The sequence below is a fragment of the Melopsittacus undulatus genome (genome assembly GCF_012275295.1).
Source record: "Melopsittacus undulatus isolate bMelUnd1 chromosome W unlocalized genomic scaffold, bMelUnd1.mat.Z SUPER_W_unloc_3, whole genome shotgun sequence".
Classification (NCBI taxonomy): domain Eukaryota; kingdom Metazoa; phylum Chordata; class Aves; order Psittaciformes; family Psittaculidae; genus Melopsittacus; species Melopsittacus undulatus.
The window spans coordinates 1,591,059-1,618,012 of NW_022993945.1; the positions used below are offsets into that span (position 1 = coordinate 1,591,059).

At 42.8% G+C, this 26,954-nt stretch overlaps 1 protein-coding gene across 2 annotated transcripts in view; it reads left to right on the forward strand.

Annotated features, from left to right (window-relative positions):
• Positions 1–26,954, forward strand: part of LOC117438244 (E3 ubiquitin-protein ligase KCMF1-like) — a 104,321-nt gene that overhangs the window by 6,590 nt on the left and 70,777 nt on the right. For both annotated transcript variants that reach the window (XM_034073763.1, XM_034073764.1), the window contains exon 2: positions 11,817–11,984. In XM_034073763.1, coding sequence (XP_033929654.1) covers positions 11,817–11,984 — 168 coding nt within the window. The remainder of the gene's footprint in view (positions 1–11,816; positions 11,985–26,954) is intronic.

Below are 26,954 nucleotides of genomic sequence, written 5' to 3' on the forward strand. Positions count from 1 at the left end.
GACCAACCAGGTGGCTTTTGGTAAATGTGTACCCCAATGTTTGAAAGTCCCACCACCCATTGCTCTCAGTGTAGTTTTTAACAGCCCATTGTACCATTAGATTTTCCCAGAGGCTGGTGCATGGTAGGGGATGTGATATACCCACTCAATGCCATGTTCCTTGGCTCAAGTGTCTCTAAGGTTGTTCCGAAAATGAGTCCCATTGTCTGACTCAGTTCTCTCAGGGGTGCCATATCGCCACAAAATCTGTTTCTCAAGGCCCAGGATAGTGTTCCGGGCAGTGGCGTGGGGCACAGCATATGTTTCCAGGCATCCAGTGCTTGCTTCCACCATGGTAAGCACATAGCGCTTGCCTTGGCAGGTTGGTGGGAGTGTGATATAGTCAATCTGCCAGGCCTCCCCATATTTGTACTTGAGCCATCGTCCTCCATACCAGAGAGGCTTTAAATGCTTGGCTTGCTTAATTGCAGCACGTTTCACATTTGTGAATAACCTGGGCAATAATGTCTATTGTTAAGTCCACCCCTCGATCATGAGGCCGTCTGTATGTTGCATCTCTGCCCTGGGCCCACCAGGCCAATAATAATTCACCTTTATGTTGCCAGTCTAAGTCCATCTGAGCCACTTCAATCTTAGTAGCTTTATCCACTTGTTGGTTGTTCTCGTGTTTCTCAGTGGCCCAACTCTTGGGTACATGAGCATCTACATGGTGTACCTTCACCAGCAGGTTCTGCACCTGGGCAGTGATATCTTGCCACGGTGCAGCATCCCATATGGATTTACCTTTGCGTTGCCATTTGCTCTGCTTCCATTGCTGCAACCACCCCCACAGGGCATTTTCCACCATCCATGAGTCAGTATGAAGTACTGGCCACTTTTCTCGCTCAACAATGTCCAAGGCAACCTGGATGGCTTTCACCTTGCCAAACTGATTTGATTCACCCTCTCTTTCAACAGTTTCTGCAACTTGTAGCAGGGGACTCCATACAGCTGCCTTCCATCTCCAATACTTCCAAATCACTGGGGGGGCCCACTGGACTAGATACTTGCCCATACTATCCCACACACCCTGCCATTCATGACTGTCCAACCTCAGGGAAAACTTCTTGGTCCTCCTGTATCATTGTCTAACCCTAAACAAGACCCAAACTGGACTCTGCTTAACTTTTGAGGTCAGATGAAGTGATCATGAGTTAAACACACTCTGTATGTATGCCAACATGTTAATCCCCATCACAATCAGCAGGCAGGTCTCAAGGGTATTCAAAGGCCATCCAAAACCTTTAGAATTCTCTAATGCTGCTCTAAGTAGTCTGGTGGGGGGGGGGCCTGGAACTAAGGGAATGTCTCCTTCATAGGTTGACTACCTGAGGGGGGGGAAAGATGTGTAATTGCTATACACTTCTGTTACATACCTCTCAAAGTATAGAGGTGATGACCACACTGGGAATGCAAGCCAGATCTGATCCACACAGTCCAATAAACCCACTTGTCCATCTCCTATACCTGGCTGGAGGCAGGGCCCTTCTATTAGTGATCATGAGATTCTTCACTTACATCTTGTAGGAGGGGATTAATATTCCTTATCACAGGTGTTGGAGTAAAATCAGCTCTTCCACTCCGTCTGGGCAACTGCTCACTAGAGACTGGAGCAGCAACTTTTTGGGAGGATAATTTTTTATATTGTTTTCCTCTTTACTTCACGTAGACGTAGGTTTTCCATCTCACTTTCTCATATCTTCTGCATAATCCCACTGGTAAAAGCATAGGGTGGCCCATGATGTGTACCTCCTATATCTTTTCTCTTGAGCAGTAGGGCACCTTCTGTTAATAGCTTAGTTGGTATATGTGGGGAGCTGGATAGGTCAGATTTTCTCAATTGTTTGACCACTTGGGACAGCTTTATCCACAGCTGAAATGATGGAAGGGGTGAGATTGTCTTCAAACAAGTGATCCTAGCTGCTAGGCTTCACTACGTTCTGGTTTGTGACTGTCAGTCCCATTGTCTCAGCATCGGAGGAACCAGGTGATGATGTGCTCCTGTGGAAGATGGGTGAAATGTTTTTGCATATTCCACAGCTTGGTTGAGGCCTGGATTCGAGAAGTCACCTCCTCTTCTTCTTCTTCATGTATTAATAACTCTTTTTCAGATGTCATTCCCTGTAGTACCTGCATTGGCTCTTCATCTTTTCGCACTGCACAAGTTGCTCCTTGTGGCCCTTGTTTGCTTTTCCCCTTGCTTATAGGGGCAACCGATATTGGCATGAGTTGATCCTTTGGCTTAGCTGCCTGCAGTAACTATCACTATGGCTGCTGTGTCGGTCACTGGGGTTGGAGCGGCTGCCGTGTCTGTTGTAGGGGTTCAGGGAACTGCTGTGCTTGGGGGTTGATTAGATGCATTGCCTGTTGCTTTACCATCAGACACAGAGACATGTTTTTCCCTTTGAAGGTGCTGGATAGTGTTGTGCTGGGTTGTATAGGCATAGGCCAAGGCCAAGCCCCAGCAAGTTGTTATGATTTGTGCCTCTTTGGTATTGCCAGGATGACAGCACATCTCGTTTAAGTGTTTTACTAGGTTTTCCAGATTTTGCACTTGTTCAGTGGTGAAGTTCCAAAGCACTGGAGGGGCCCACTGGCCCAGGTGCTTGTCCATAGGATCCCACACAACCTGCCACTCATGACTGTCCAGCCTTCAGGGAAAATACTTTGGTAGTCCTCTTATATCATCGTCTAACCTTAGGCAAGACCTGAGCCCGACCCTGCTCAGCTTTCAAGGTCTGGTGAAATAGTGCGTTCTCAAGGTGGGATGGCTGTGGGTAAAACTCATGCTGTATATGTGGCAACATACTGATTCTCTCCAAAAGCAGCAGACGGGTTTCAGGGGTATTCAGAGGACCTCCAAAACCTTTAGAATTCTCAAATGCTGCTGTAAATAGCCTGGTGGGGGAGTGGGGGGTGTGAGGGAATGTCTCCTTCAAAGATTGACCCTCCAAGGAGGAAAAAAAAGATGTGTAATAACTAAAATTTCCCATTATATGCCTCCGAAAGAATAGAAGTGATAACCACACTGGGAATGCAAGCCAGAACATTTTCATAATCAATGATTCTATTGTATTACTAATCATTACCATAAAGTACAGTGAAACAAGAACCTTAGCCCAGTCCCCTCAGCTGATAAAAACTAAACCAGCAAATACTGGCTACAAGTAAGGTATGACATGCTGAAACTCCAAGATCAAGTGCAAAAACTGAGCAAATAAATGAGCATTGTGATGAGTGACTATGAATCTGAAACAATGAATGCTTATCACAAATAGGATTAGACACACTGTGGTCAGATGTGTCGTTGTCTCAATCCTTCATGCCCCACATTGGGTGCCAAGAAGATCTGACTGGGAAAGAGAATCAAAAGAATGTAACTCCCACAGGTTGAGATAAGAACAGTCCAGTAACTAAGGTATAATACAAAACTACTATGGCTACCACCAATAATAATAATAATGGAAATAAAAAGGGAAGAGAGTACAACTGCTCACCACCCAGTGAGTGATACCCAGCCTGACCCGAGCAGTGAACTAGCCCTTCCGGGGTAACTGCCCCCAGTTTATATACTGGGCATGATGTGCTGTGGTATAGAATACCTCTTTGTCTAGTTTGTGTCAGGTGTCCTGCCTGTGCTTCCTCACGGCTTCCCCTCATCCCTTGGCAGATCATGAGACTCAAAGTCCTTGGTTCAGCAATGTCCAAGTCCAGCTGGATGACTCTCACCTCGGCAAACTGATTTGATTCACCCCCTCTTTCAGCAGTTTCTGCAACTTGTCATAGGGACTCCATACAGCTGCCTTCCATCTCTGATACTTTCCCATAATATGAGAGGACCCATCAGTAAACAAGGCATATTGCTTTTCACTTTCTGACACTTTATTATATAGTAGGGACTCTTCAGCCCACATCACCTCCTCCTCTGGTGACATTCCAAAATCTGTGCCCTCTGGCCCGTCTATGATGACATCTAGAATTCCTGGACAACTGGGATTACCTGTTGGAGCTCCTTGTGTAATTCGTGCAGCCTACTTACTCCATATAGCATTGTTGCATGATGTGTAGAGGAGACCCTGCCTTTGAACATCCAGCCCAGCACAGGCAACCAGGGTGCCAGGAGGAGCTGTGCTTCAGTGCCAGTCACTTCTGAAGCAGCTCAAACCCCTTCATAGGCTGCCAGTATCTCTTTCTCAATTGGGTTATAGCTGGCTTCAGATCCTCTGTATCCCCAACTCCAAAAGCAGAGGGGTCGACCTCAAGTCTCCCCTGGAGCTTTCTTCCAGAAGCTTCAGGTAGGACCATTCTCCCCTGCTGCAGTGTAGAGCACATTTTTTTTTTACATCTGGCCCAGTCCAGACTGGTCTAAGGACTACTGCATGAACTGTCTCACGTTTATTTTGCTCAAAGGCTTGTTGTTGCTCAGGGTCCCACTTGAAATCGTTCTTCTGGGTCACATGATAGAGAGGGCTTACAGTCAAACTGTAATTTGGGATGTGCATTCTCCAGAACCCCACAACACTGAAGAAAGCTAGTGTTTTTTTCTTATTAGTTGGTGGAGACATTGCTGTTATCTTGTTGATCACATCTGTGAGGATCTGGCAATGTCCATCTTGCCATTTTATTCCCAAAAATTGAATCTCCCATGCACGTCCCTTGACCTTACTTCGTTTTATGGCAAAACCGGCTTTCATCAGTATTTGGGTTATTTTCCTCCCTTTCTCAAAAAGTTCTGCTGTATCACCCCAGATGTCATCAGTGTATTGCAGGTGCTCTGGAGCTTGCCCCTGTTCCAGTGCAGTCTGGATCAGTCCATGGCAGATGGTACAGCTGTGTTTCCACCATTGGGGCAGTTGGTTCCAAGTGAACTGGTCACCTCTGCAAGTAAAAGCAAACATAATAGGGTGCTTCTGTCATTTCCTCCCAGTCAGGCTAATTTCAGCCTCCAGTACAGCCAACTCTTGGGATCCTCCTGTTAATCCAGAAATATAAATGGGTTCCACCCCTTGACAGCTTGATGGCATCAGGGTACACTGTGCACTGGTATCTACTAGAGGCTTATACTTTTGTGGGACTGATGTGCCAGGCCATCTGATCCACACAGTCCAGTAAATCTGATTTGTTCCTTACCTCCACCTGGCTGGAGGCAGGGCCCCTCTAATAGTCATCACAACATAGGTCCCTTACATCTTGTTGACAGGGATTAGTCTTTATCAGAGGAGCTGGAGTAAAATCAGGTCTTCCACTCCATCTGGGAACCTGCTCACCAGAAACTGAAGCTTCAGCTTTCATGGGGTGATCGTCCTTGATCTTTGTTCGATTCATGCACCTGTTCTTCAAGACCTGAGGTAGGTTTTCCATCCCACCCTCTCTGCAGTGGCTGATTCCCTCAGAGACTGCATGTCTTTGTTGTGTTCCACTTGGCCAAAGGACTCATAACATTGTCCTTGTATAGAAACCTTTCTTTCACAGCTGCCAAGAGCTGCCTCCAAAGGCTGAGGGACTGTTTCTCTTTTGGAATTGCTTTGTCAATTCCCCCTTTCCTAGCAAGTGATCCCAGCTGTTTGGCTTCCCTACCTTCTAGTTAGTGACTGTTGGTCCCATTGTCCTAGCATTGGAGCAACCAGGTGATGATGTGCTGCTCCCCTGGATGACGGGTGAAATCTTTTCACATATTCCGTAGCTCATTTGAGGGCTGGGATTGAAAAGTCACCTCTTTCTCTTCCTCTGATTCATGTAATAACTTCTGATCAGATGCTGTCCTGTGTAGTAAGTGCATTGTTTCTTTATCTTTCTTCACTCTATGGGTTGCTTTTTGTGCATCTTTTTTGCTTTTCCCCTTGTGTACAGGGGCAGCCGATATTGGCATGAATTGTTCCTTTGGTTTAGCTGCAGTGATTATCACTGTATCCCCTGTATCACTGGTTGGAGTGACTGCAGTATCTGTTGTTGGGGTTGGTGCAGCCGATCTTCTTGGAGTTTGAGTAGCATCAGCAGCTGCGCTGTCTGTTGCTCTCTGGGTTTGGGTAGCTGCTGTACTTGTTGCTGGAGTTAGTGTAGTTGCTGTGCTTGGAATGGGATTAGCTGCATCATCTTTTGCAGTCAGTTTGGGTAGCTGCTGTACTTGTCACTAGGGTTGGTGTAGGTGCTGTATTTGGAGTTGGGAGTAGCTGCATTGTCTGTTGCTTTGCCATCAGATCCAGAGACATCTTTTCCCCTTTTGAAGGTGCTGGATAGTGTTGAACAGGGCTCTGGAGGTGTAGGCCAAGCCCCAGCATGTTGCCACTGTATGTGTGCCACCATGGTGATTCCCCATCACAATCAGCAGGCAGGTCTCGAGGTATCCAAAGGCCAGTATCTTCAGAACTCTCAAATGATGCTGTAAATAGTTTGGAGGGGGAGCAGAAGGTGATATGGAATGCCTCCTTCATAGGTTGACGACCCAAGGAGGGGAAAAAAGATGTGTAATTTCTAAACACTTCCATTATATACCTCCCAAAGTATAGAGGTGATGACCACACTGGGAACACAAGCCAGATCAGTTTCATGATCAAAGAGTCTATTGTATTACAAGTCATTACCATAAAGTACAGTGAAACAAGAACCATAGCTCAAGCCCCCCAGCTGAATAACACAAAACCAGCAAATACTGGCACTAAATAAGGTACGACATGCTGAAACTCTGAGATGAAGAGCAACAACTTTGAGAGCCAATAAATCAGCATTGTGACAAGTTACTATTAATCCAAAACAGTGAGTGCTTATCACAAATACAATTAGACAGACTTCAGTCAGATCTTTAGTTATCTCAATCCTTTGTGCCCCATGTTGGGTGCCATAAAGAGCTGTTGTGGTTTAAGCCTAGACAGTAACTCAGAACCATGTAGCTGCTTGCCCACTCCCCCCCCTTCCTTCCCCCGCTCCTGGTGGGATGGGGAGGAGAATCAAAAGAATGTAACTCCCATGAGTTGAGATAAGTACAGTCCAGTAACTAAGGTATAACACAAATCCACTACTGCTACCACCAATAATAATAATGATAATGGAAATAACAAGGGAAGAGAATACAACCGCTCACTACTCACCAACTGCTACCCAGCTGGACCCGAGCAGCGATCTAGCCCTTCCGGGGAACTCCCCCTTGTTTATATACTGGGCATGATGCACTGTGGTATGTAATACCCCTTTGGTTAGTTTGGGTCAAGTGTCCTGTCTCTGCTTCCTCCCAACTTCCCTGGCAGATCATGAGGCTCAGCAAGTCCTTGGTCAGAATAAACATTGCTTAACAACAACTAAAAACATTGTTGTTGTCAGTGTTGTTCCCAGGCTGAAAATCAAAAACATGGCACTGCACTAGCTACTAAGAACGAGGAAAATGACTGCTACTGCTGAACCCAGGACACCTGTGTGCCCTGTGTGAGCTAATTTTGGAATTTCCAATGTTATTTGTACATGCTCCTATTATCAGTTTGATAGTCTGTAGTATTTGAGGAAGTTAAATGGAAAAATCTTTTACTGTTCAGAGAGAAAATAAGTTATTTCTGCTTATTAAAGGGTACAATTTTTTTTGTTTAGATGTTCAAGTTATCTTTTTAGATTTCACATCTGACATTTTGTTTGTACTTTTGAAAATTAATCCCAGTGTATGTTGATATTTGAACCCTAATATTAATCAGTACTGTTCTCCTTTCCTTGACATTATACCAGATGTTCATCTTAATCTGATACTTAGCTTCTCTTTTCCATTTACTTTTAGAAGGGGTTAACCACATATAGCATAAGAATAAATTATATTTGATTGGAAAAATATGAATAAATATGCAACTATATATGTTTAATATGTTAGTATTAAGCATGTTACATATAAAATGCTTGTGTGATAACTTATTCTCTGAAACTTTCAGCCATGGTAGAGGTGAAAAATGTGATTAAATTTGACATACCAGAATAGTGAGTCCAATGTGTTAAGGGAAAACAGGCTTGTATAAGTGCTTCCCACTTACTCCATCTAGCATGGGTTGCATGATGTGTAGTGGAGACCCAACCTTTGAACATCCAGCCCAGCACGGGCAACCGAGTTGCCAGGAGGAGCTGTGATTCAGTGCCAGTCACTTCCGAAGCAGCTCGAACACCTTCATAGGCTGCCAGTATCTTTTTTTCAGTTGGAGTATAGCCGGCCTTGGATCTTCTGCATCTACAAATCCAAAAGCAGAGGGATCGACCTTGAGCCTCCCCTGGAGTTTTCTGCCAGAGGCTCTAGGTAGGACGATTCTCTCCAGCTGCGGCGTAGAGCACATTTTTCAGATCTTGCCTGATCCAGAGTGGTCCAAGGGCCACTGCATGAACTTTCATTTAATTTGGTCAAAATCTTGTTGTTGCTCAGGGCCCCATTTGAAATCTTTCTTCCAGGTCACATGATAGATAGGGCTTACAGTTGGACTGTAATTTGGGATGTGCATTCTCCAAAACACCTAAGAAGCTTGTATTTCTTTCTTATTATTTGGTGGAGACTTTGTTGTTATTTTGTTGATCACACGTGTGGGGATGTGACAACATCCATCTTATTCCCAAAAATCGAATCTCCTGTGCAGGTCCATTGACCTTACTTTGTTTTATGGCAAAACCAGTTCCTATCAGATGGCTCCTGATGGACAAAGGTGATGGCAGTGCTGAGTGTGCATATTAGATTAGTTTAATGACCAGTGATTCTATCATATCATAACCCAGCACTAGAAAGTGCAATGAAATAACTTTAGCCCAAGCCCAGTGAATAAACATCAGCACAGGGAGCACTTATGACAAGAACAGCATTACATAGCATACCAGTGAGCACATAAACATGAATTCTGAGAACAAATGAGGGAACATTATGACCAGCGATTATTACAGTACAGTGAATGCTTACAGCAAATTTTTTTTAACATACCCTGGTCAGATCTGTTGTTATCCCAACCCTTCATGTCCCACCTTGGTCACCAAAAAGGACTGTTGTCACTTAAATCCAGCTGACAACGAAGTACAACGCGGACATTCACTTACTCCCATCCCCCCTTGCTGGGTGAGATGGGGAGGAGAATGATAAAACCTGTGGGTTGAGATAGGAACAGTTTAATAATTGAAATTAGACAAGATATAACAATAATAGAAATAATAACAACACTGATAATAATAGGAAAAAAACCCCAAAATAAGAAGAAATCATAATTCAAAATAAAAACCTCAAGGGATGCACAATACAATTGCTCACTACCTGTTGACCAATGTTCAGCCTATCCCTGAGCAGCAAAATGGTCCCTACTGGGTAACTCCCCATAGTTTCTATACTGGGCATGACATGCTGTGGTTATGGAATACCCCTTTAGCTAGTTTGGGTCAAGTGTCCTGGCTCAGGTCCTTCCTGGCTTCTCATGCCTGTCCTCACTGTCAAATCATAAGAGACTGAAAAGTCCTTGATCAGTGTAAGTGCTACTTAACAGCTAAAACATCAGTTTGTTATCAGCATTGTTCTCAAGACTAAAGCTGAAAACACAGCGCTGCACCAGCCTGCTAGGAAGAAAAATAATTGGATCCCAGCTAACCCAGGGCAGAGGCAAACTTCTAAATTTTTAATTAACACAATGTATGGGTTAAAAAAAAAGATGAACTTATGAGGCTTTTTTTCCCCTTGATGCTTTCCTCACCTGTTACATTAAAAGTATATGAAAGTAGCATGTTATGACACCTGCTGTCATGTTGTCAAACAGAAAGTATGGTAATTTGGAGTTATATGAAGAAATACTAGCTTGGAAAGATGTTGAGAGAGTACTCTACATAATTTTATTCTCTGGACCTGATGCTACAAATAGTAGTGGTGCCTTGTGTTAATACCAGATTTTTATGTGATCATAGAATTTATAGTTAGGAAATTATCACTGGGATAGTTGTAGTTTTGAGACCTTTTTGGTCTTTTTCTACTAATCCTCTTGGAGTCAGTGTCAGTGCTTTCTTCTAATAACAATATTTTTATAACTTTTTCTGTATTTGTACTGAAGTATGAAAAGCTTATTTAAATTGATCCTCAAAGAGGACTTTGATCAAAATATTGTATGTGTTGTATGTACTAGTTATTTTCATGAAGGCCCTTAATTTACTACTTCAAGTTTTCAAGGGCCTTTACAGATGAAATGATAATGCTTCCTTTGCCCTCATCTAAATTAAGAGCAGAGAGCTGAAATGACAGAGAAAACTGCAAAAAAATTATAAGATAATGTTCCCAGATATGTATACATTATGAAAAATGGTTGTGGTATTCTTCAGCATTGAACTAAGAGAAAATATAAAAATAAACACAAAAGCCAGGGAGGGATGGTGTTGTGTGGTGGTGTGGTTTTTTTTGTGTGGCTTGTCTGATGGTTTGCTATAGGCTTTTTCTTTGTTTGCTTGTTTTCACAAAACTTCAAGATGAACCACTGTACTATTTAACCCTGAGAGAGTTATGAACCAAGCTGCTGAACGGGGGAAAAAAGTTATTCAAAGAATTTATAGCCTAACTAATTATTGTTTTGAATGCTTGAGTTGTTTTTATTTGAGTTTGACTTTTGTGAAATACAAACTGGCTCCTCTAAACAAGATAACAAGGTTTTATTGAGGGACAAAGTCAATAAAGCAAAAGCAACAGCGCTGGCGCATGAATGTAGCCAGAGGCACAAGTAATTAGTATTTGTTACAGGTTTATGTATTTTCACAATTCCATTAGTCACATACATATTCATAATTCCTGCATATAGGCAGGGAACATTATAATTAAGTCCAGTAATTTATTATCATAAGTCTCCTCCTCTTGGCATCTGCGCACTGCTCTTCAATAATTGTGGGCACGGGTCCTGAGGATGAAGTAAGCAGTCTTCCTCATGTGAGTAGGGGTCTTCAAGATGAAGTAAGCAGTCTTCCTCACAGTGTACTTTTCACCTTTGGCACAGTTGAACGCCCCAGTAATTACACAACTCGCTAAAACCAGCCATATCTGTAATTATTCTGATAACTAGCAAAGATTTAAAACAGTGTGACCTTCCTGCAAGACTTATAGCAGGACGGGCAGACAAGCAGTATCCCAAGCTAGCAGATGTTTGGGAGGCTCTGTCTCTAAACTAACTGATAAGTAGAAGGATGGTGTGAAATAACTCATTCATGTTTAGTGGGGCCACTAAATCCTATTATCTCACCACAGACTTACAACACAAACATTGTTCTTTAAAACTAAAGATACTTTAGAAGACTAATATGAAACAATTAACTCATGTTTAGTGGGGCCACTAAATTCCACAGACTTACAACATAAACATTGTTCTCTTTCTACAACCTAAGTTAAACTAAAAATTACTTTAACTCTGTTCAGGCACTAGCTTTTCTTATATCAACCTTCCCCCCCTTCTTTCGTTTACTTTTCCAAATTCTTCTGCTATGTAACTCTGTTTTGCTCAAGAGTTTTGGCCCTTTTTAACTTGTTGTCTAATCTTGTGTCTTTAGCAAGCTTTGTTTCTGTTATTGTAAACTAGTACAGTTATATCCACATAACCACACCTATGATTTACGAAAGCCAATACATTTATGTGTTTATCACACTTTGGATGATTATTGCCTTTTAAAAGATATGAAATGCTTTAAATTGAGTTGTCTTGTGCATCAGCTGCTTGAGAGCTCCACTCATTTCCTTTTGTTATTGGGGAGTGATAGCAACAAATCTGTATCATTAAAAGAATGCAAAATTGTTGTTTTCAAGTGGTTTTCTTTGTTCATAGGTGTCAGCTGTGATGCATGTTTAAAAGGAAATTTTCGAGGTCGCAGATACAAGTGTTTAATTTGCTACGATTATGATTTGTGTGCAACTTGTTATGAAAGTGGTGCAACAACAACGAGGCATACAACTGACCATCCAATGCAGTGCATACTAACAAGAGTAGATTTTGGTAAGTAATAATTTAATACATATTAGGGCTGTTTGCAATAGTTAAAATCTAGTATTTTTGTTTCACTATTAAGGAATTTTTTCCTCAAATAGCATGCTAAAAATTATAGCGATATATCTGTGGTAAAAAGCTTGTTTTCACTGGTTTTAACACATGAAATCTGCTTTACTCTTTTGGGTTAAGTGTTTTGGCACACAGCAAATTATCAGACTGTTAGATATACCTGATAAAAAGGACTACTCCTAAAATAACTTCCAGTTCAAAAGGTGCAACAAAACTACATGCACACCCCCATCACCAATATGTATTACCAGAAGGTACCATGGTGAAGAAGAGAAATAGTTGTGAAAGTTTAGGGAAAATGTTTTCTAGTTAAATCAGATGATAATGCAACAGGGGTGCTAGGCTGTAATGAATGTAGAAGACTAGTAGCAAGGGCTTATGAAGTAGTCCTCTTGGTTGCTGTTTTATCTTCCCCGAGACAATTCTATCACATAGAATAGTTAAAGTTGGAAAGGACCTTAAGATCATCTAATTCCAACCCCCCTGCCATGGGCAGGGACACCTCACTTTAGACCATGTCACCTAAGACTCCTTCCAACCTGGCCTTGAACACTGCCAGGGATGGAGCATTCACAACCTACCTGGGCAACCTGTTCCGGTGCCTCACCACCTTCACAAGGCAGAACTTCTCCCTTATATCTAACATAAACTTCTCCTGCTTAAATTTGAACCCGTTTCCCCACGTCCTGTCACTACAGTCCCCAATGAAGAGTCACTCTCCAGCATCCTCGCAGGCCCCCTTCAGACACTGGAAGGCTGCTATGAGGTCTCCATGCAGCTTCTCTTTCCAGTCTGAACAGCCCCAACTTTCTCAAACTTAGTGTTGTTGGCAAACTTGCTGAGGGTGTACTCAATCCCACTGTCCATGTAACCAACAAAGATGTTGAACAAGACCGGTCCCAACACTGATCCCTGAGGGACACCACTCATTACTGGTCTCCAACTGGATATTGGGCCATTGACCACAACTCTTTGCATGTGGCCATCCAGCCAGTTCTTTATCCACCAGGTGGTCCATCCATCAAATTGATGTCTCCAATTTAGAGACAAGGATGTCCTGTGGGACAGTGTTGAACAGTTTGCACAAATCTAGGTAGATGACATCAACTGCTCTGCCCCTGTCCATCAGTTCCAAGGCCACCAAATGGGTCAGGCAGGATTTCTCCTTAGCGAACCTATGTTGGCTGTCACCAACCACCTTGTTTTTCATGTGACTTAGCATGCTTTCAAGGAGAATCTACTTGAAGATTTTTCCAGGCACAGAGGTGAGACTGACTGGTCTGTAGTTTTCTGGGTCTTACACTTTTTCTTTCTTGAAAATGGGGGTTATATTACCTTTTCTCCAGTTGTCGGGAATTTCACCTGACTGCCATGATTTTTCAAATGTGATGGACATCATATTTATAACTCCAGTTTTGTAATTCAGGAGTAACTTCCATAGCAAATCTTTGTATTAAGATGTTGACATTGGATGCTTATTTCTTTTTATACTTGTTCTAAGCATATGAGGCTAATGTTTTAGTAAAAACTGTAGTGATTCAAACTATATTGTTTTGAAACTTTTCAGCTCTTTTAATATTTTTTTAGGTTTTTTAACCTTTTTGATTAAAAAAAACATTGAATATACACATTATGCTTCTTCCTATATGCATTTAAAGTTTGAAACAGCTGAATATACCTATACAGCTTCTTTCTCAGAACTCTCTTTGAGCAGATGTCGTGGTTTAAACCAAGCTGCACAGAGCTCGTGCACTCACTCCCCCCCATTGCTCCCCCAACTCCTGGAGAGTTGGGAAGGAGAGTCCAAAGAATGTAGCTCCCATGGGTTGAGATAAGGACAGTTTAATAACTAAGGTATAACATAAATCACTACTGCTACTACTACTACTACTAATAATAATAATGATAAAGGAAATAACAAGGGAAGAGAATACGACACCTCACCAGCTGCTGACCCATAACTCACCCCACCCTGCCCGACCGAGCACCGACTGATACCTCTACCAGCCCCCTGAGCCTAGCCCTTCCAGTAACTCTCGGTTACATCCCCAGGCATGACGTGCTATGGTATGGAATACCTCTTTGGTTAGTTTGGGTCAGATGTCCTGTCTCTGCTTCCTCCCGGCCTCCCCTCGTCTCTGTCAGAGCATGAGGCTCAGAAAGTCCTTGGACAAACCAAACATTTGAGCAGTAACTAAAAACATTGGTGCTATCAGCACTGTTCCCAGCCCAAAAGTCAAAACACAGCACTGCACCAGCTACCAAGAAGGAGAAAAATGACTGCTACTGCTGAACCCAGGACAGCAGAGAAGTATCTGTCTAATTTATGTGTAATTCTCAAGTACCTGCTTGCTCTAAGATTGCCTTGTAATAACTTTGAAAGCTGTGCTCTGAGAATCCAGAGTTGGGAAAGAATTTTAAATATACAAATATATGTTTGAAAGTCATATCACTTAATTTTCTAGATATTTCTTCTTGAGTTTTGCTTTTTTGCTTAATTCATGAGGTAAAAATATTTATGTAACAGTATATATTAATTCAGTGTTCTGCTCACTGTTTGAGATATATGATTCCAAACTTAATTGTCCCCTGATGACAGTTATATATATACACTATATCTACATTATACACTATACAATATATATACATATAGGGTTAAAAAGGAGCATCTTCATAACTACAAAGTGTATATGATTCATTGGGAAAAGAGGACTGATGTATGCTTACTACAGAGCCATAAACTAACATTCAGTGCTAAAAGTTTGAATGTAATATGATGGCAAAATTTATTGCAAGTCAATTAACTTTTAAAAAGACCTTCCAATCAAAATTGTGAATGTTCTGAGCATCTAAAAAACATTTTGTTTCTTGGAAACCTAAATATTTTTATTTGAAAGCCTCTAAGTAAAAACAACATCGGATTAGGGAGTGTTACTCATGTAATTTTAAAAAATCCACAAGAGATATACATAGACAAGTAGAGGCTTATCTGAACAGGGAGCATTCTCCAAGCAACTGGCCCTGGAGGAGTGGAAGGTTACATTATGGAGCAGTAAGAGAAACTCTTCCTTACCCTCGAAGTTACTCTCTTGGCTACCTTAGGTACAAGGCCCTGGCTTTGGTAGATGAAGCACATAATGAGAAAGAGGAGTAACGTGTGCAAGCAGTCTTGCCACAGTCAGTGAGACCCAACTCACAACAAAACCTGCATGAAAACAGTCCCATAAAAACCGCCCGAGGCTTTTAACTCCTAGGATCAGAGTCCCTTCCCAGCAAACAGCTCCAGTGAGCCAACCAGTGCCCCTGTAGACACCTCACTCACACACACATTCTCAGGCTCCTCCTTCAGCAGCGGCACAATGTCCAGTTGGAGACCAGTAACAAGTGGTGTCCCTCAGGGATCAGTGTTGGGACCGATCTTGTTCAACATCTTTATCAGAGACATAGACAGTGGGATTGAGTGCTCCCTCAGCAAGTGTGCTGATGACACCAAGATGTGTGGTTCGGTTGATATGCTGGAGGGAAGGAATGCCATCCAGAGGCACATTGACATGCTTGTGAGGTGGGCCGATGCCAACCTCATGAAGTTTAACCATGTGAAAGGTCCTACACCTGGATCAGAGCAATCCCAGACACAGCTACAGGTTGGGCAGAGAAGAGATTCAGAGCAACCCTGCAGAGAAGGACTTGAGGGTGTTGGTCAGTGAGAAACTGAACATGATGCGGCTTCAGTGTGCGCTCGCAGCTCAAAGCTAACCGTATCCTGGGCTGCATTAAAAGGAGTGTGACCAGCAGGTCGAAGAAGATGATCCTACCCCTCTCCTCTGCTCTCGTGAGACCTCACTTGGGGTATTGTATACAGATCTGGTGTCCTCAACATGAAAAGGACATGGAACTGTTAGAACAAGTCCAGAGGAGGGCCACAAGTATGATCAGGGGACTGGAGCACCTCCCATATGAAGACAGGCTGTGAAAGTTGGGTCTGTTCAGCCTGGAGAAGAGAAGGCTGCGTGGAGACCTCATAGCAGCCTAACAGTATTTGAAGGGGGCCTACAGGGATGCTGGTGAGGGACTATTCATTAGGGACTGCAGTGACAGGAAAACGGGTAATGGGTTGAAACTTAAACAGCAGAGGTTTAGATTGGATATAAGGAAGAAATTCTTTACTATTAGCGTGGTGAGGTACTGGAATGGGTTGCCCAGGGAGGTGGTGAATGCTCTATCCCTGGCAGTGTTCAAGGCCGCGTTGGACGGAGCCTTGGGTGACATGGTTTAGTGTGGGGTGTCCCTGCCCATGGCAAGGGGCTTGGAACTTGATTAGGAGAAAACTCCAGGAACAAAATTGCCAACAAGGTTTTCAAGCTGACAAGCAGGTATTCATTACTGCAGTGCCGGGAGACACAGGGGATAGCTTCTCCTAACGTGAGTCTCCCTATTGCTACACAAGCCATCCCTATATAGTCCCTGGGCATACATACATATTCATGAGGCTGCGTATGGATTACATCACTTTCCAGAAAGCTCCCCGCATGCGTACAGAGTTGTGGTGGTGGTCTCTGAGGGTCGTTTACTTCTTCCAACAATCTTCATCACTTCTGGCAGCCTTTGAAGCATGCGCAGTAGATGCTTATACCAGTTTAATTGGTTCATTAGCACCGGAGACATAATAATCCTCTTATCCTCCTACTTATTAGTTAGTTTAACTGTAGCCCATCCTGGACCCCTGCCATTCCCAGATACTCCTTATCTTTGTGTCCTGTTCTTCTAGACTGTTTTTCTTAAAACTATGTCAGCTATAACAATTTATCTTGGACAAGAATTCTCAGTATGTTCTCTAGCTGTACTACCTATGCACCTGTATTTCTATGCACCTCAGTAATTTTCTATTGCTACTGTTACAAAGCCATCAAACTTAACATTGCTTGAAACTAATTATAAAGGTTTATATATTCCATTTTGTGATTTTGTGTCCCCCTTGTTTCAAATCCCCCCTTTTTCTGTCCTTTTGCAAATTCTTTTCCAACATTTTATATATTATCATTACCATCAAAATTCCTTTTGAAATAATTTCCCATTTCTACTCGGTGCTTAATTTCATTCCTTTTCCAATCTTCATAATTTATCATAGATAGTTTACAACACCAGAGGGAACATTGTATCATACCACAGGTAATCAATGTTAAAATAATTAACATCAATATTCTTGCAACCAGTTGCCTCAACCGGGAGTGATTAGGTAACTATGAAGTTAACTTTTTCCATATTTCGTCAGAACCGCAGGAGGTGTCATCCATGGCCATTTCATGAAATATCTTAGTTTGTTTCCATATGTCCTCCAGATCTGTTTCAATTCTGCCACTTTGGTCTATATAGGAACAACAACTTTCATTGACTATAGAACAAACTCCTCCTTGTGATGCCAATAACATGTCTAGAGCCATTCGGTTTTGTAATACCACCTTAGGCTGGTTATGTCTTCTTGTTCTGCCTGGATTATATCAATGTTTTTACTTTCCATTTCCTTTATGGTTGCTGGGATATTTACAATTTATTTCTCTAATTCACTTACTCCCAAAGATGGAATTAGCCCTTTCACAAAACTATGAAATGCAGTGTGCTGTTCAATAATAGGGTTAAACCCTCGCTAAATCTGTTTAACGAAACTTCTAATCCAGGTCCTGGAAGGATACCTTTCGATAATAGTAAAATTGGGTATTACAGCACCTGAGGTGCATGCCCCCTTCCAGTTGGGGGGGTTAGAGTCTTATAAGCATTTTCTCCACATAATTAGTACCATCCTTTCCCTTTAGGAATGGGCCACCACTGGACTGGGATACCATCTATATTAACAGTATGATTGCAATTTGAATGATGATAACCTTTCCTTTCAATACAAATTGCTAGTGTTCACCCACAGGTTTGTTCATGAGAGACAGTGTTAGGAATTGGAGCTCCAATTCATGGGAGATCCAGGCTTTCTCCTGATTTAGGCAACTGTGCACACACCGAACAATAATAATATCTGGTACGGTCCACTCCACTTCTCCTGTAGAGGATCTCCTGAAAAATTCTTAACATAAACCCAGTCTCCAGATCTGAAAAGGTGAATAGGATAATCCAAACCTCTTGCACTTGTCCCTACTGTTCTCTTACTTATCTCCTCCAATTGTTTTCCCAGATTGATGAAAAACTGTCAGAGATAGCTTTCCCCCACTTCCTGAAGACTTTCTCCTTTAAAGTGGAACTGTTATGGTGTTCCATATAAGATTTCAAATGTGCTAACCTCTTCTTTCGACCGAGGTTTAGTTCAAATTCTTAATAGAGCCAGTGGTAAACCTTGGTACCAATATAAATTCATTTCCTGATCTATTTTACTAATCTGTTGTTTGATCAGATGGTCCATCTTTTCTACTTGTCCACTGGCCTAAAGGCCTGTATGGAACATGTAGTTCCCAATCAATTTCCAATTTTTGCCAATTTCTTGTAACAATTTGCACTAAATTGTGAGCCTGAGGTATTATCTCGTTAAATAATGTTTTAATCAGTTGTCTTGCATTATTTATCCTACAAGGGAATGCTTCTGGCCAGCCGGAAAAAGTATCTGTTAACAATAAAAATATCAATAACCCCCTTTTCTTGGTAATTCAGAAAAATCCATTTGCCAATGCTGTCCCAGATAACTTTCTCTCCCAATTGTCCCAATTTGATTTCTATTTTCAGTTTTAGGATTATTCTTAAGACACAGCTGACATTGTTTGGTCACTGATTGCACTGTGGTATCTAGATTTCTTCCTACAATTGGTTTGTCTAAATATTTATATAAAGAATTGCTACCCCAATGAGTTTTATTATGTTCTTCCTGAACTAACTTCCAGAGTTGGTTATAGGGGATTACAATTTGCCTATCAAGTGTCTGAACCCAACCCTCTTTATTTTCCTGTCCTTTTATAACTTGAATCAGTTTTTTTTTTTAATATGTAGGTTTAGATTTTTCAATTGTTAGTTTGCCATCAAGGATTAGCAACGTGATTTGTGATTGTTCAGCTGCTCGTTTGGCTTCAAAATCGGCCAAATTATTTCCAGTTTCCTGATCAGAATCACCTTGTTGATGTCCTTTACAGTACATAATAACTACTTCTTCAGGTAGCTGAACAGCTTCAAGTAATGGTAGAATTTCATAAGTTTTTGTTCTGTCCAGATAGCACCATGTGCATGGACCACACCAAATGCGTATTTAGAATCAGTCTAAATATTTATCCTTTTATCTTTAGCCAATTCTAGGGCTCTCAACGCTATTATTTCTGCCTTATGTGCAGAGGTGTTTGAGGGTAAAGGTTTAGCCCCTATTACCTGTGAAGTGGTGGTAATGGCATATCCTACTGTCGTGGTTTAAACCAAGTCCCCCCAACTCCCGAAGAGTTAGGAAGGAGAATCCAAGGAATGTAGCCCCCGCGGATTGAGATAAGAAGGGTTTAATAGCTAAGGCATAACACTAATAATGATACAGCCAATAACAAGCGAAAATAATACAACACCCCACCAGCCACCAACCCATAACTCACTCCACCCTGCCCGGCCGAGCACCGCGTGCTCCCTCCTCCATTTTCCTCCAGAGCTCCCCCCCTCCAGCTCTCTCTCTCCCAGTATGCATCCTGGGCATCAGGAATGGTATGGAATACCTCATGGCTATGGGTAATGGAATACCTCATTGGCTAGCCTGGGTCAGGTGTCCTGTCTCTCCTTCCTCCCGGCCTCCCCTCCTCCCTGGCAGAACACGTGCCTTGAACAAAAGGCACTTGAACAAAAACAAAGGCCTTGAACAAAAACACCCTCAAAACATGCTCGCTATCAAGCAACTGTTCCCAGCCCAGAAGTCAAAACACAGCACTGCACCAGCTACAAGAAGGAGAAAAATGACTGCCATGGCTGAACCCATGACACCTACCTTTTGTTTACCATTTTTCATGAAGCTCCTACCATCAGTAAACCAAGAATCAGCATCTTCCAGAGGTTTTTCTTTCAAGTCTGGTCGGCTTGAATATACAGTCTCTATGGTGGCCAAGCAGTCATGTGTTAGTGGTTCTGTTGATTGATCCTGAAAAAAGGATGCTGGATTCACAACATTAGTGACCACAATTTCTATATCATTTTGTTCCACAAGGGTGGCCTGGTATTTTAAAAAACATGAAGGAGATAACCAGTGGGCTCTTTTCTGTTCCAGGACTGCTGATAGAACATGGGACATTAGCACAGTAATTTCTGTCCCAAGGTGAATTTGTGAGCTTCTTCAATATTCATGACAACTGCTGCCACAGCCCTTAAGCATCTGCTCGCTTCATCCAGCTGTTTTGAAAAACACGTCACTGGCCTTCTGTAGGGTCCTAGTTTTCGAGCAAGGACCCCCAAAGCTATTCCCTGTTCTTCATAGGAATATAGCCAAAAGGTTTTAGTCACATCCGGAAGTCACAGAGCTGCAGCTCTCATTAGCTCTACTTTTAGATTTCTAAAAGCCCCCTCTGCTGAATTAGTCCATTCTAAAGAGGGAGGGTTTCCCTTCAACAGTTCATATAGTATTCTTACCAGAACACCATAACCATGGATCCAAAGTCTGCACCATCCAGTCATTCCCAGTAATGTCTGGAGTTCCTTGTCGGTTGACGGTCGTGGAGTCTGACAGATGGCTGCTTTTCTAATGTCTCCAAGTTCTCTCTGTCCTCCTGTTATTTCATATCGTAGGTAGGAAACTCGGGTTTGGAGTAGTTGAGCCTTGTGTGGATACCCAATAACCATTCAGTCCCAGAAAATTTAATAATTCCCCTGTCCACTGGATACATTCTTCCTTTGTTTCTATAACAGTTAATAGGTCATCCATATATTGAAACAGAGTCCCCATCTGAGCAGGTGGCTTCCATGATTCTAATTCTCTTGCTGTTTTCCAAAAGTTGCTGGACTGTTTTAAACCCTTTAGGTAATACCGTTCAAGTCGAGTTTCCCTTCCTGTGTCAGTATTTTCCCATTCAAAACCAAATAAATTTTGTCTTTCTTTGGCCAACGGTAAGCAAAAGAAAGCATCCCTTAAATCCAAAAGGACAAACCATTTCTGGTTATTATTCCATTTAGTCAATAAATCATACAAATTAGCTACTACTGGACAAATGTCCTCTGCCATTTTGTTGATTATTCTGAGATCTTGAACCAATCTGCAACTTTCCCCATCGTATTTCTTTACTGTCCAGATAGGAGTATTATATTCCAATTCACATTCAATGAATAATCTATATTTTAAAATTTATCAATGACTTTTTTTTTTAATTCTCTTTGATCTTCTAATGTTAGGGGATATCGTTTTATTCTAATTGCGCAGGCCCCCCTTTTTATTTCCACTTTAACAGGCAAAGCATTTTTCACCTTACCTGGAACTTCAGATGCTCATACTCCCAGATATACCTGATTAAGGATTTCTTCTATTTCAGGGAGGTCCTCCTGTTTGCTTTTCTGTTGAATTAAAGATAAACTCAAAACTGCAATTAACTGTTTGTTTTTAACTCTAAATTCCATTCTGCCTTCTTTAAATGTTGATTTTCACCCTAATAAAGATTTTAGAGAAGTTGGCATGCATAAAAATTTATGCATTCCTATTTGTTTTCCCAATTTGTACTTTAAGGGTTTCGGGTTGTTTGTTTGTTTGTTTGTTTTTCTCTTTTTCTTGGTGGCCAGTAGCACCCACATCTGTAACAAATTCTTTTCTCTCAGATTTAACACCGAATAAGTTGCTCCTCTAGCCACTAAAATTCCACTTTATTTCCTCTAGTTCCTACTTTTAATTTAACCAGTGGATCTGCTAGGGTAGATTCCCCAGGTCCCTATCAATCTAGTTCCAATTCAGTTGCTGGAGCCACGCCTTGGCACTACCCCCCCCTCCCCCCCCAGGGCAGTCTCACTTTCAGCATCCAAACTCTCCCCCCCAGTTTCAAAGCAACCACCGAAGCCCACTTGTTTGCCTGCACCAGCATCCATCCCATGATCAAACACAGGAGCTGTTCGAGCTCCCCTCCTTTCCCCCTTGGTTTTCCTTTTTTTTTCCTCACAGCTGCTCACCCTGCTCTGCAGGGGCTGCAGATGCCTGCCTCTGCAACAGCACTTCTGGTTTAACCCTTTCTTAACTCGGAATGTGCATCTGCTGCTTGTTGCCAGTGACAGCAGTCTCTTGCACCTTATGAATATCAGATAGGACAGACGGAGAGGGTGCTCCTCTCAGAGGTAACTGTGATAGATTATTTTCCAACCCATCTTCCTGATTACTGTTTTTTAACTTTAAACATCTTTCCCCAGTATCACAGGCAGAACAACATCTCTCCATCTTAACTTTCAGTTTTTCCCTGTCCTTTTCCAAAGCCAAAATTAAGGGATCTGGCAGAGATATATTAATTTTGCATTGCGTCGGTCACTCCACGTGGTCTCTTAAAGTGAAGAACATATCGGCATACATTACTTTATGCCATTTTCCTTGTGGCCTCAAAACATTAATTGTAACAACGTATTATAGTTCAGGTTCCATTTTTAGGCCATTTTTCCTGATCTTCCAAAGTATACAAAGGCCACCATCGGTTACAGTATTTTACCAACATTTTCTTATTTACCAAGCCCCCAGGAGACCCTCCCAGTTCTTTCCAGTGTGCCAAAATGCACCCTAGAGGACTCTTTTTCATGGTCTCTTCACTCTGCTGATTTTCCATTATCAATCTCTCACTCACACACACTAGGGATCCCACAGACATACTCGACACAGTTAAAACACTTGAAACAGAGACAGAGACTAAAATTCTATCAAACAAACCACAATTAAGAACACAGCTATAACACCCTGTCACCAATACCAAAATCACAAGACCAAAATCCTTAATGTAACAAGCCACAACAAGATCCAAAACCGTTTCCACAAGACACCCCCTGCATCTTGCAGGACCCAAACCACAAGAAGCCCCCTGCTTCTTAAGGGTGTGTACCAGTAAAATCCAAAACCTTTTCTACAAGACGCCCACTGCGTCTTGCAGGACCCAAACCACAAGAACCTCCTGCTTCTTGTGGGTGTATACCAAATGGACGCTAGCAGCCGGGTATACGCCTTTACCTACGAGATTTTTTATCTCGATTTACAGAAGGCTTCCAAACCTTGCGTACGCTTACCAAACCAACCCACTTACCAACATAGTCTTTATACAAGATGCCCCCTGCACCTTACAGACTATACAAAAGAAAAGAATACCTTTTATGAAGATGGTCCTTGTCTGCTCCCGCAATGATCCGAATGAGTCGAGGGGTCCCTCTGGGAAAAATTCCCAAGGGCCCTAGGGAGCCCTGTCCTCAGCTTGTCCTGCAGCCGAGCAGAGAGGGTCCTATCTGGGGTGCCAAATTGATTCGGAGAAAACTCCAGGAACAAACTTGCCAACAAGGTTTTCAAGCTGACAAGCAGGTATTCTTTAATGCGGTGCTGGGAGACACGGGGGATAACTCCTCCTAATGAGTGTCTCCTCTATTGCTACACAAGCCATCCTTATATAGCCACTGGGCATACATACATATTCATGAGGCTACGTATGGATTACGTTATTTTCCAGAAAGCTCCTCGCATGCTTACAGAATTGTGGTGGTGGTCTCTGAGGGTCGTTTACTTCTTCCAACAATCTTCATCACTCCTGGCAGCCTCTGAAGCATGCACAGTAGATGCTTATACCAGTTTAATTGGTTTGTTAGCACCAGAGACATAATAATCCTCCTACTTATCAGTTAGTTTAACTGTAGCTCATCCTGAACTCCTGCCATTCCCAGATACTCCTTATCTTTGTGTCCTGTTCTTCTAGACTGTTTTTCTTAAAACTATGTCAACTATAATGATTTATCTTGCATGAGAATTCTCAGTATGTTCTCTAGCTCTACTCTGTTTTTTTCTATGTATCATGCACCTCAGTAATTTTCCATTGCTACTGTTACAAAGCCATCAAATTTAACATTGCTTAAAACTAATTCTAAAGGTTTATATATTCCATTTTGTGCTTTTGTGTCCCCCTTGTTTCAAGACCCACTGCTCCAAGGAGGACTGACTCAAAATGGTTCTCTGGCAGGGCTCCTTTTATTACCCTAATTCAATCTGACCTGTGGTCAAATATGGTCATGTAGCCCCCCATTGGCTCAGGACTCAACTTCCTGGCCCTGCACCAGCTGACTGCCACCGTGTGGATGGGGAAAGAGCTCTCCCAGGCTTTTGTCTGTGTTGGGAAGCTTTTGAGGGGGGGTGGGGTGTGTCTTTGTCAGGTCCTTGTCAGGGCTTTTGTCACAGCTGCTGTTCTACCTGCCACACAGTCCACCCAACGACCACAGTCATGATTTGACTGTTTTCCTTGGAGTGGTGGTACAGTCCACCTCTTGCCTCCAAAGTTAAAAGGGAGCTATCCTGGTTTCAGCTGTAGCAGTTGTTTTTCTCCTTCTTTGTAGCTGGTGCAGTGCTATGTTTTCCACTTTAGCCTGAGAACAGCGCTGATAACACACTGATGGTTTTAGTTGTTGCTAAGTAATGTTTACCCCAATCAAGGACTTTTTAGTCTCATGCTCTGCCATTGAGGAGGGGCATGGGAAGCCAGGAGGGAGCAGAGACAAGACAACTGAGGCAAACTAGCCAAAGGGGTATTCCATCCCACAGCACATCATGCCCAGTATAGAAACTGGGGGGAGTTGCCCAGATGGCTGCTCTGGTCGGGCTGGGTATCGGTCAGCAGGTGTTGAGCAATTGTATTGGGTGTCACTTGTTTTTACTGCTGCTTTTTCCGTTCCCCTTTCAGTTTTATATTTTCTTCCTTTGTTATTTCCCTTATCAGTATTATCATTAGTGGTATATTGTACTTCAGTTATTAATCTGTTCTTATTTCAATCTGCAGATTTTACATTCCTTTGATTCTCCTCCCTATGCCACCCAGGGATGGGGGAAAGGAGGGGTGAGCAAGTGGCTGTGTGGTACTTAGTTACCGGCTGGGTCTAAATCATGACAGGTCTACACCCCCGGTGCAGTAAGCCATTCGTGAGGTTATCAAGCAGTCACCCACTGGTCTATTGCTCAAAACCACTCATGGACTCTGCAACCCATTTGGTTCTTCATCAGTAAACAATATCCGATCGACCCCCGCCAGAGAGACTTTCCACAAATACACCGTTTCTGTTTTGCCCAGTTTATGCAAAAACTCCATTTGCAATTCAGTGAGCTCCGATCAGAGTTGTGGAGACCATGGTTCAGGGGTTGCCACATTTAGAGTTCCTTGTGAGTTTAAACAATAAGTTTTGTTCACCCTCAATTTACTGGTTCCGTGACAGCTCGCTGCACTCTTGGATTATGTTTTCCCAGGTGCAAGACCTTAGACTTGGCCTTGTTGAACTTCATCAGGTGCATGTTAGCCCACTCTTCTGTCCTATGCAGGTCATCCTGCAGGGTGGCTTTCCCTTCCAAAGTGTCCACTTCCCCACTCAGTTTGGTATCATTGGCAAGCTTCATCAGGATACATTTGATCCCATCATCCAGACCACTTATGAAGACACTGAACAGCGTGGACCCTGGGGGACCCCACTAGTGACAGGTCACCAGTTTGGAAAAGAGCTATTTACTGCCACCCATTGGGGGATGGAGCCCTGCTTTCCTGAGGATGGCTGAACACCTGCCTGCTAATGGGAAGTAGCGAATGAATTCCTTGTTTTGCTTTGCTTGCAGATGCAGCTTTTGCTTTCATAGAATCACAGAATCAACTAGCTTGGGAAAGACCAACTGAAAGATCAAGTCCAACTGTTACCCCAGGACTGCCATACCACCACTAAACCATGTCACCAAGGGCCTCATCTACATGTTTTTTAGCATTTCCGGGGACGGCGACTCCACCACTGCCCTGGGCAGCTTGTTCCAATGCCTGACCACCCATTCGGGGAAGAAAATTTTCCTAATATCCAATCTAAACCTCCCGTGATGCAGCTTGAGGCTGTTACCTCTTGTCCTATCACTTGTTACTTGGGAACAGAGATCAACCACCTCCTCATTCCATCCTCCTTTCAGGTAGTGGTAGAGATCAATAAGGTCCCACCTGAGCCTTCTCCAGACTAAACAACCCCAGTTCCTTCAGCTGTTCCTCATCACACTTGTGCTCCAGGCCCTGCACCAGCTCCAGCAACTTGATGTCTTTCTTGTAGTGAGGGGCCCAGAACTGAACACACTCTTTGAGGTGTGGCCTCACCAGTGCTGAGTAGAGGGGGATTGTCACTTCCCTAGTCCTGCTGGCCATGCTATTTCTGATACAGGACAGGGTACCATTGGCCTTCTTGGCTGCCTGGGCACAAGCTGGCTCATGTTCAACTGGCTGTCAATCAGCACCCCCTGGTCCTTTTCCGCCATGCAGCTTTCCAGACACTCTTCCCCAAGCCTGTAGCATTGCATGGGGTTATTGTGGCCCAAGCGCAGGACCTGGCACTTAGCCTTGTTGAACTTCATCCCACTGGCCACAGCCCACTGATACAGCCTGTCCAGATCCCTCTGCAGAGCCTTCCTATCCTCCAACAGGTCAACACTCCCACCCAACTTGCATCTTGTTTAAGATTGTTTCCAAAGTCAGCCCTCTGGAAGTCTAAGGTGAAGGTTTTACTGACCTTCTTCCCGACTTCTCCAAGGATCGGAAATTCTATCATTTCATGATTGCTTTGCCCAAGATGTCCTCCAACCATCACATCACCCACTAATCCTTCTCTGTTTGTGAACAGCCAATCTAGCCAAGCATCTCCCTTAGTTGGCTCACTCACCAGCTGGGTTAGGAAGTTATCTTCCACACCCTCCAAGAACCTCCTGGATTGTTTTCTCTCTGCTGTATTGTACTACCAGTA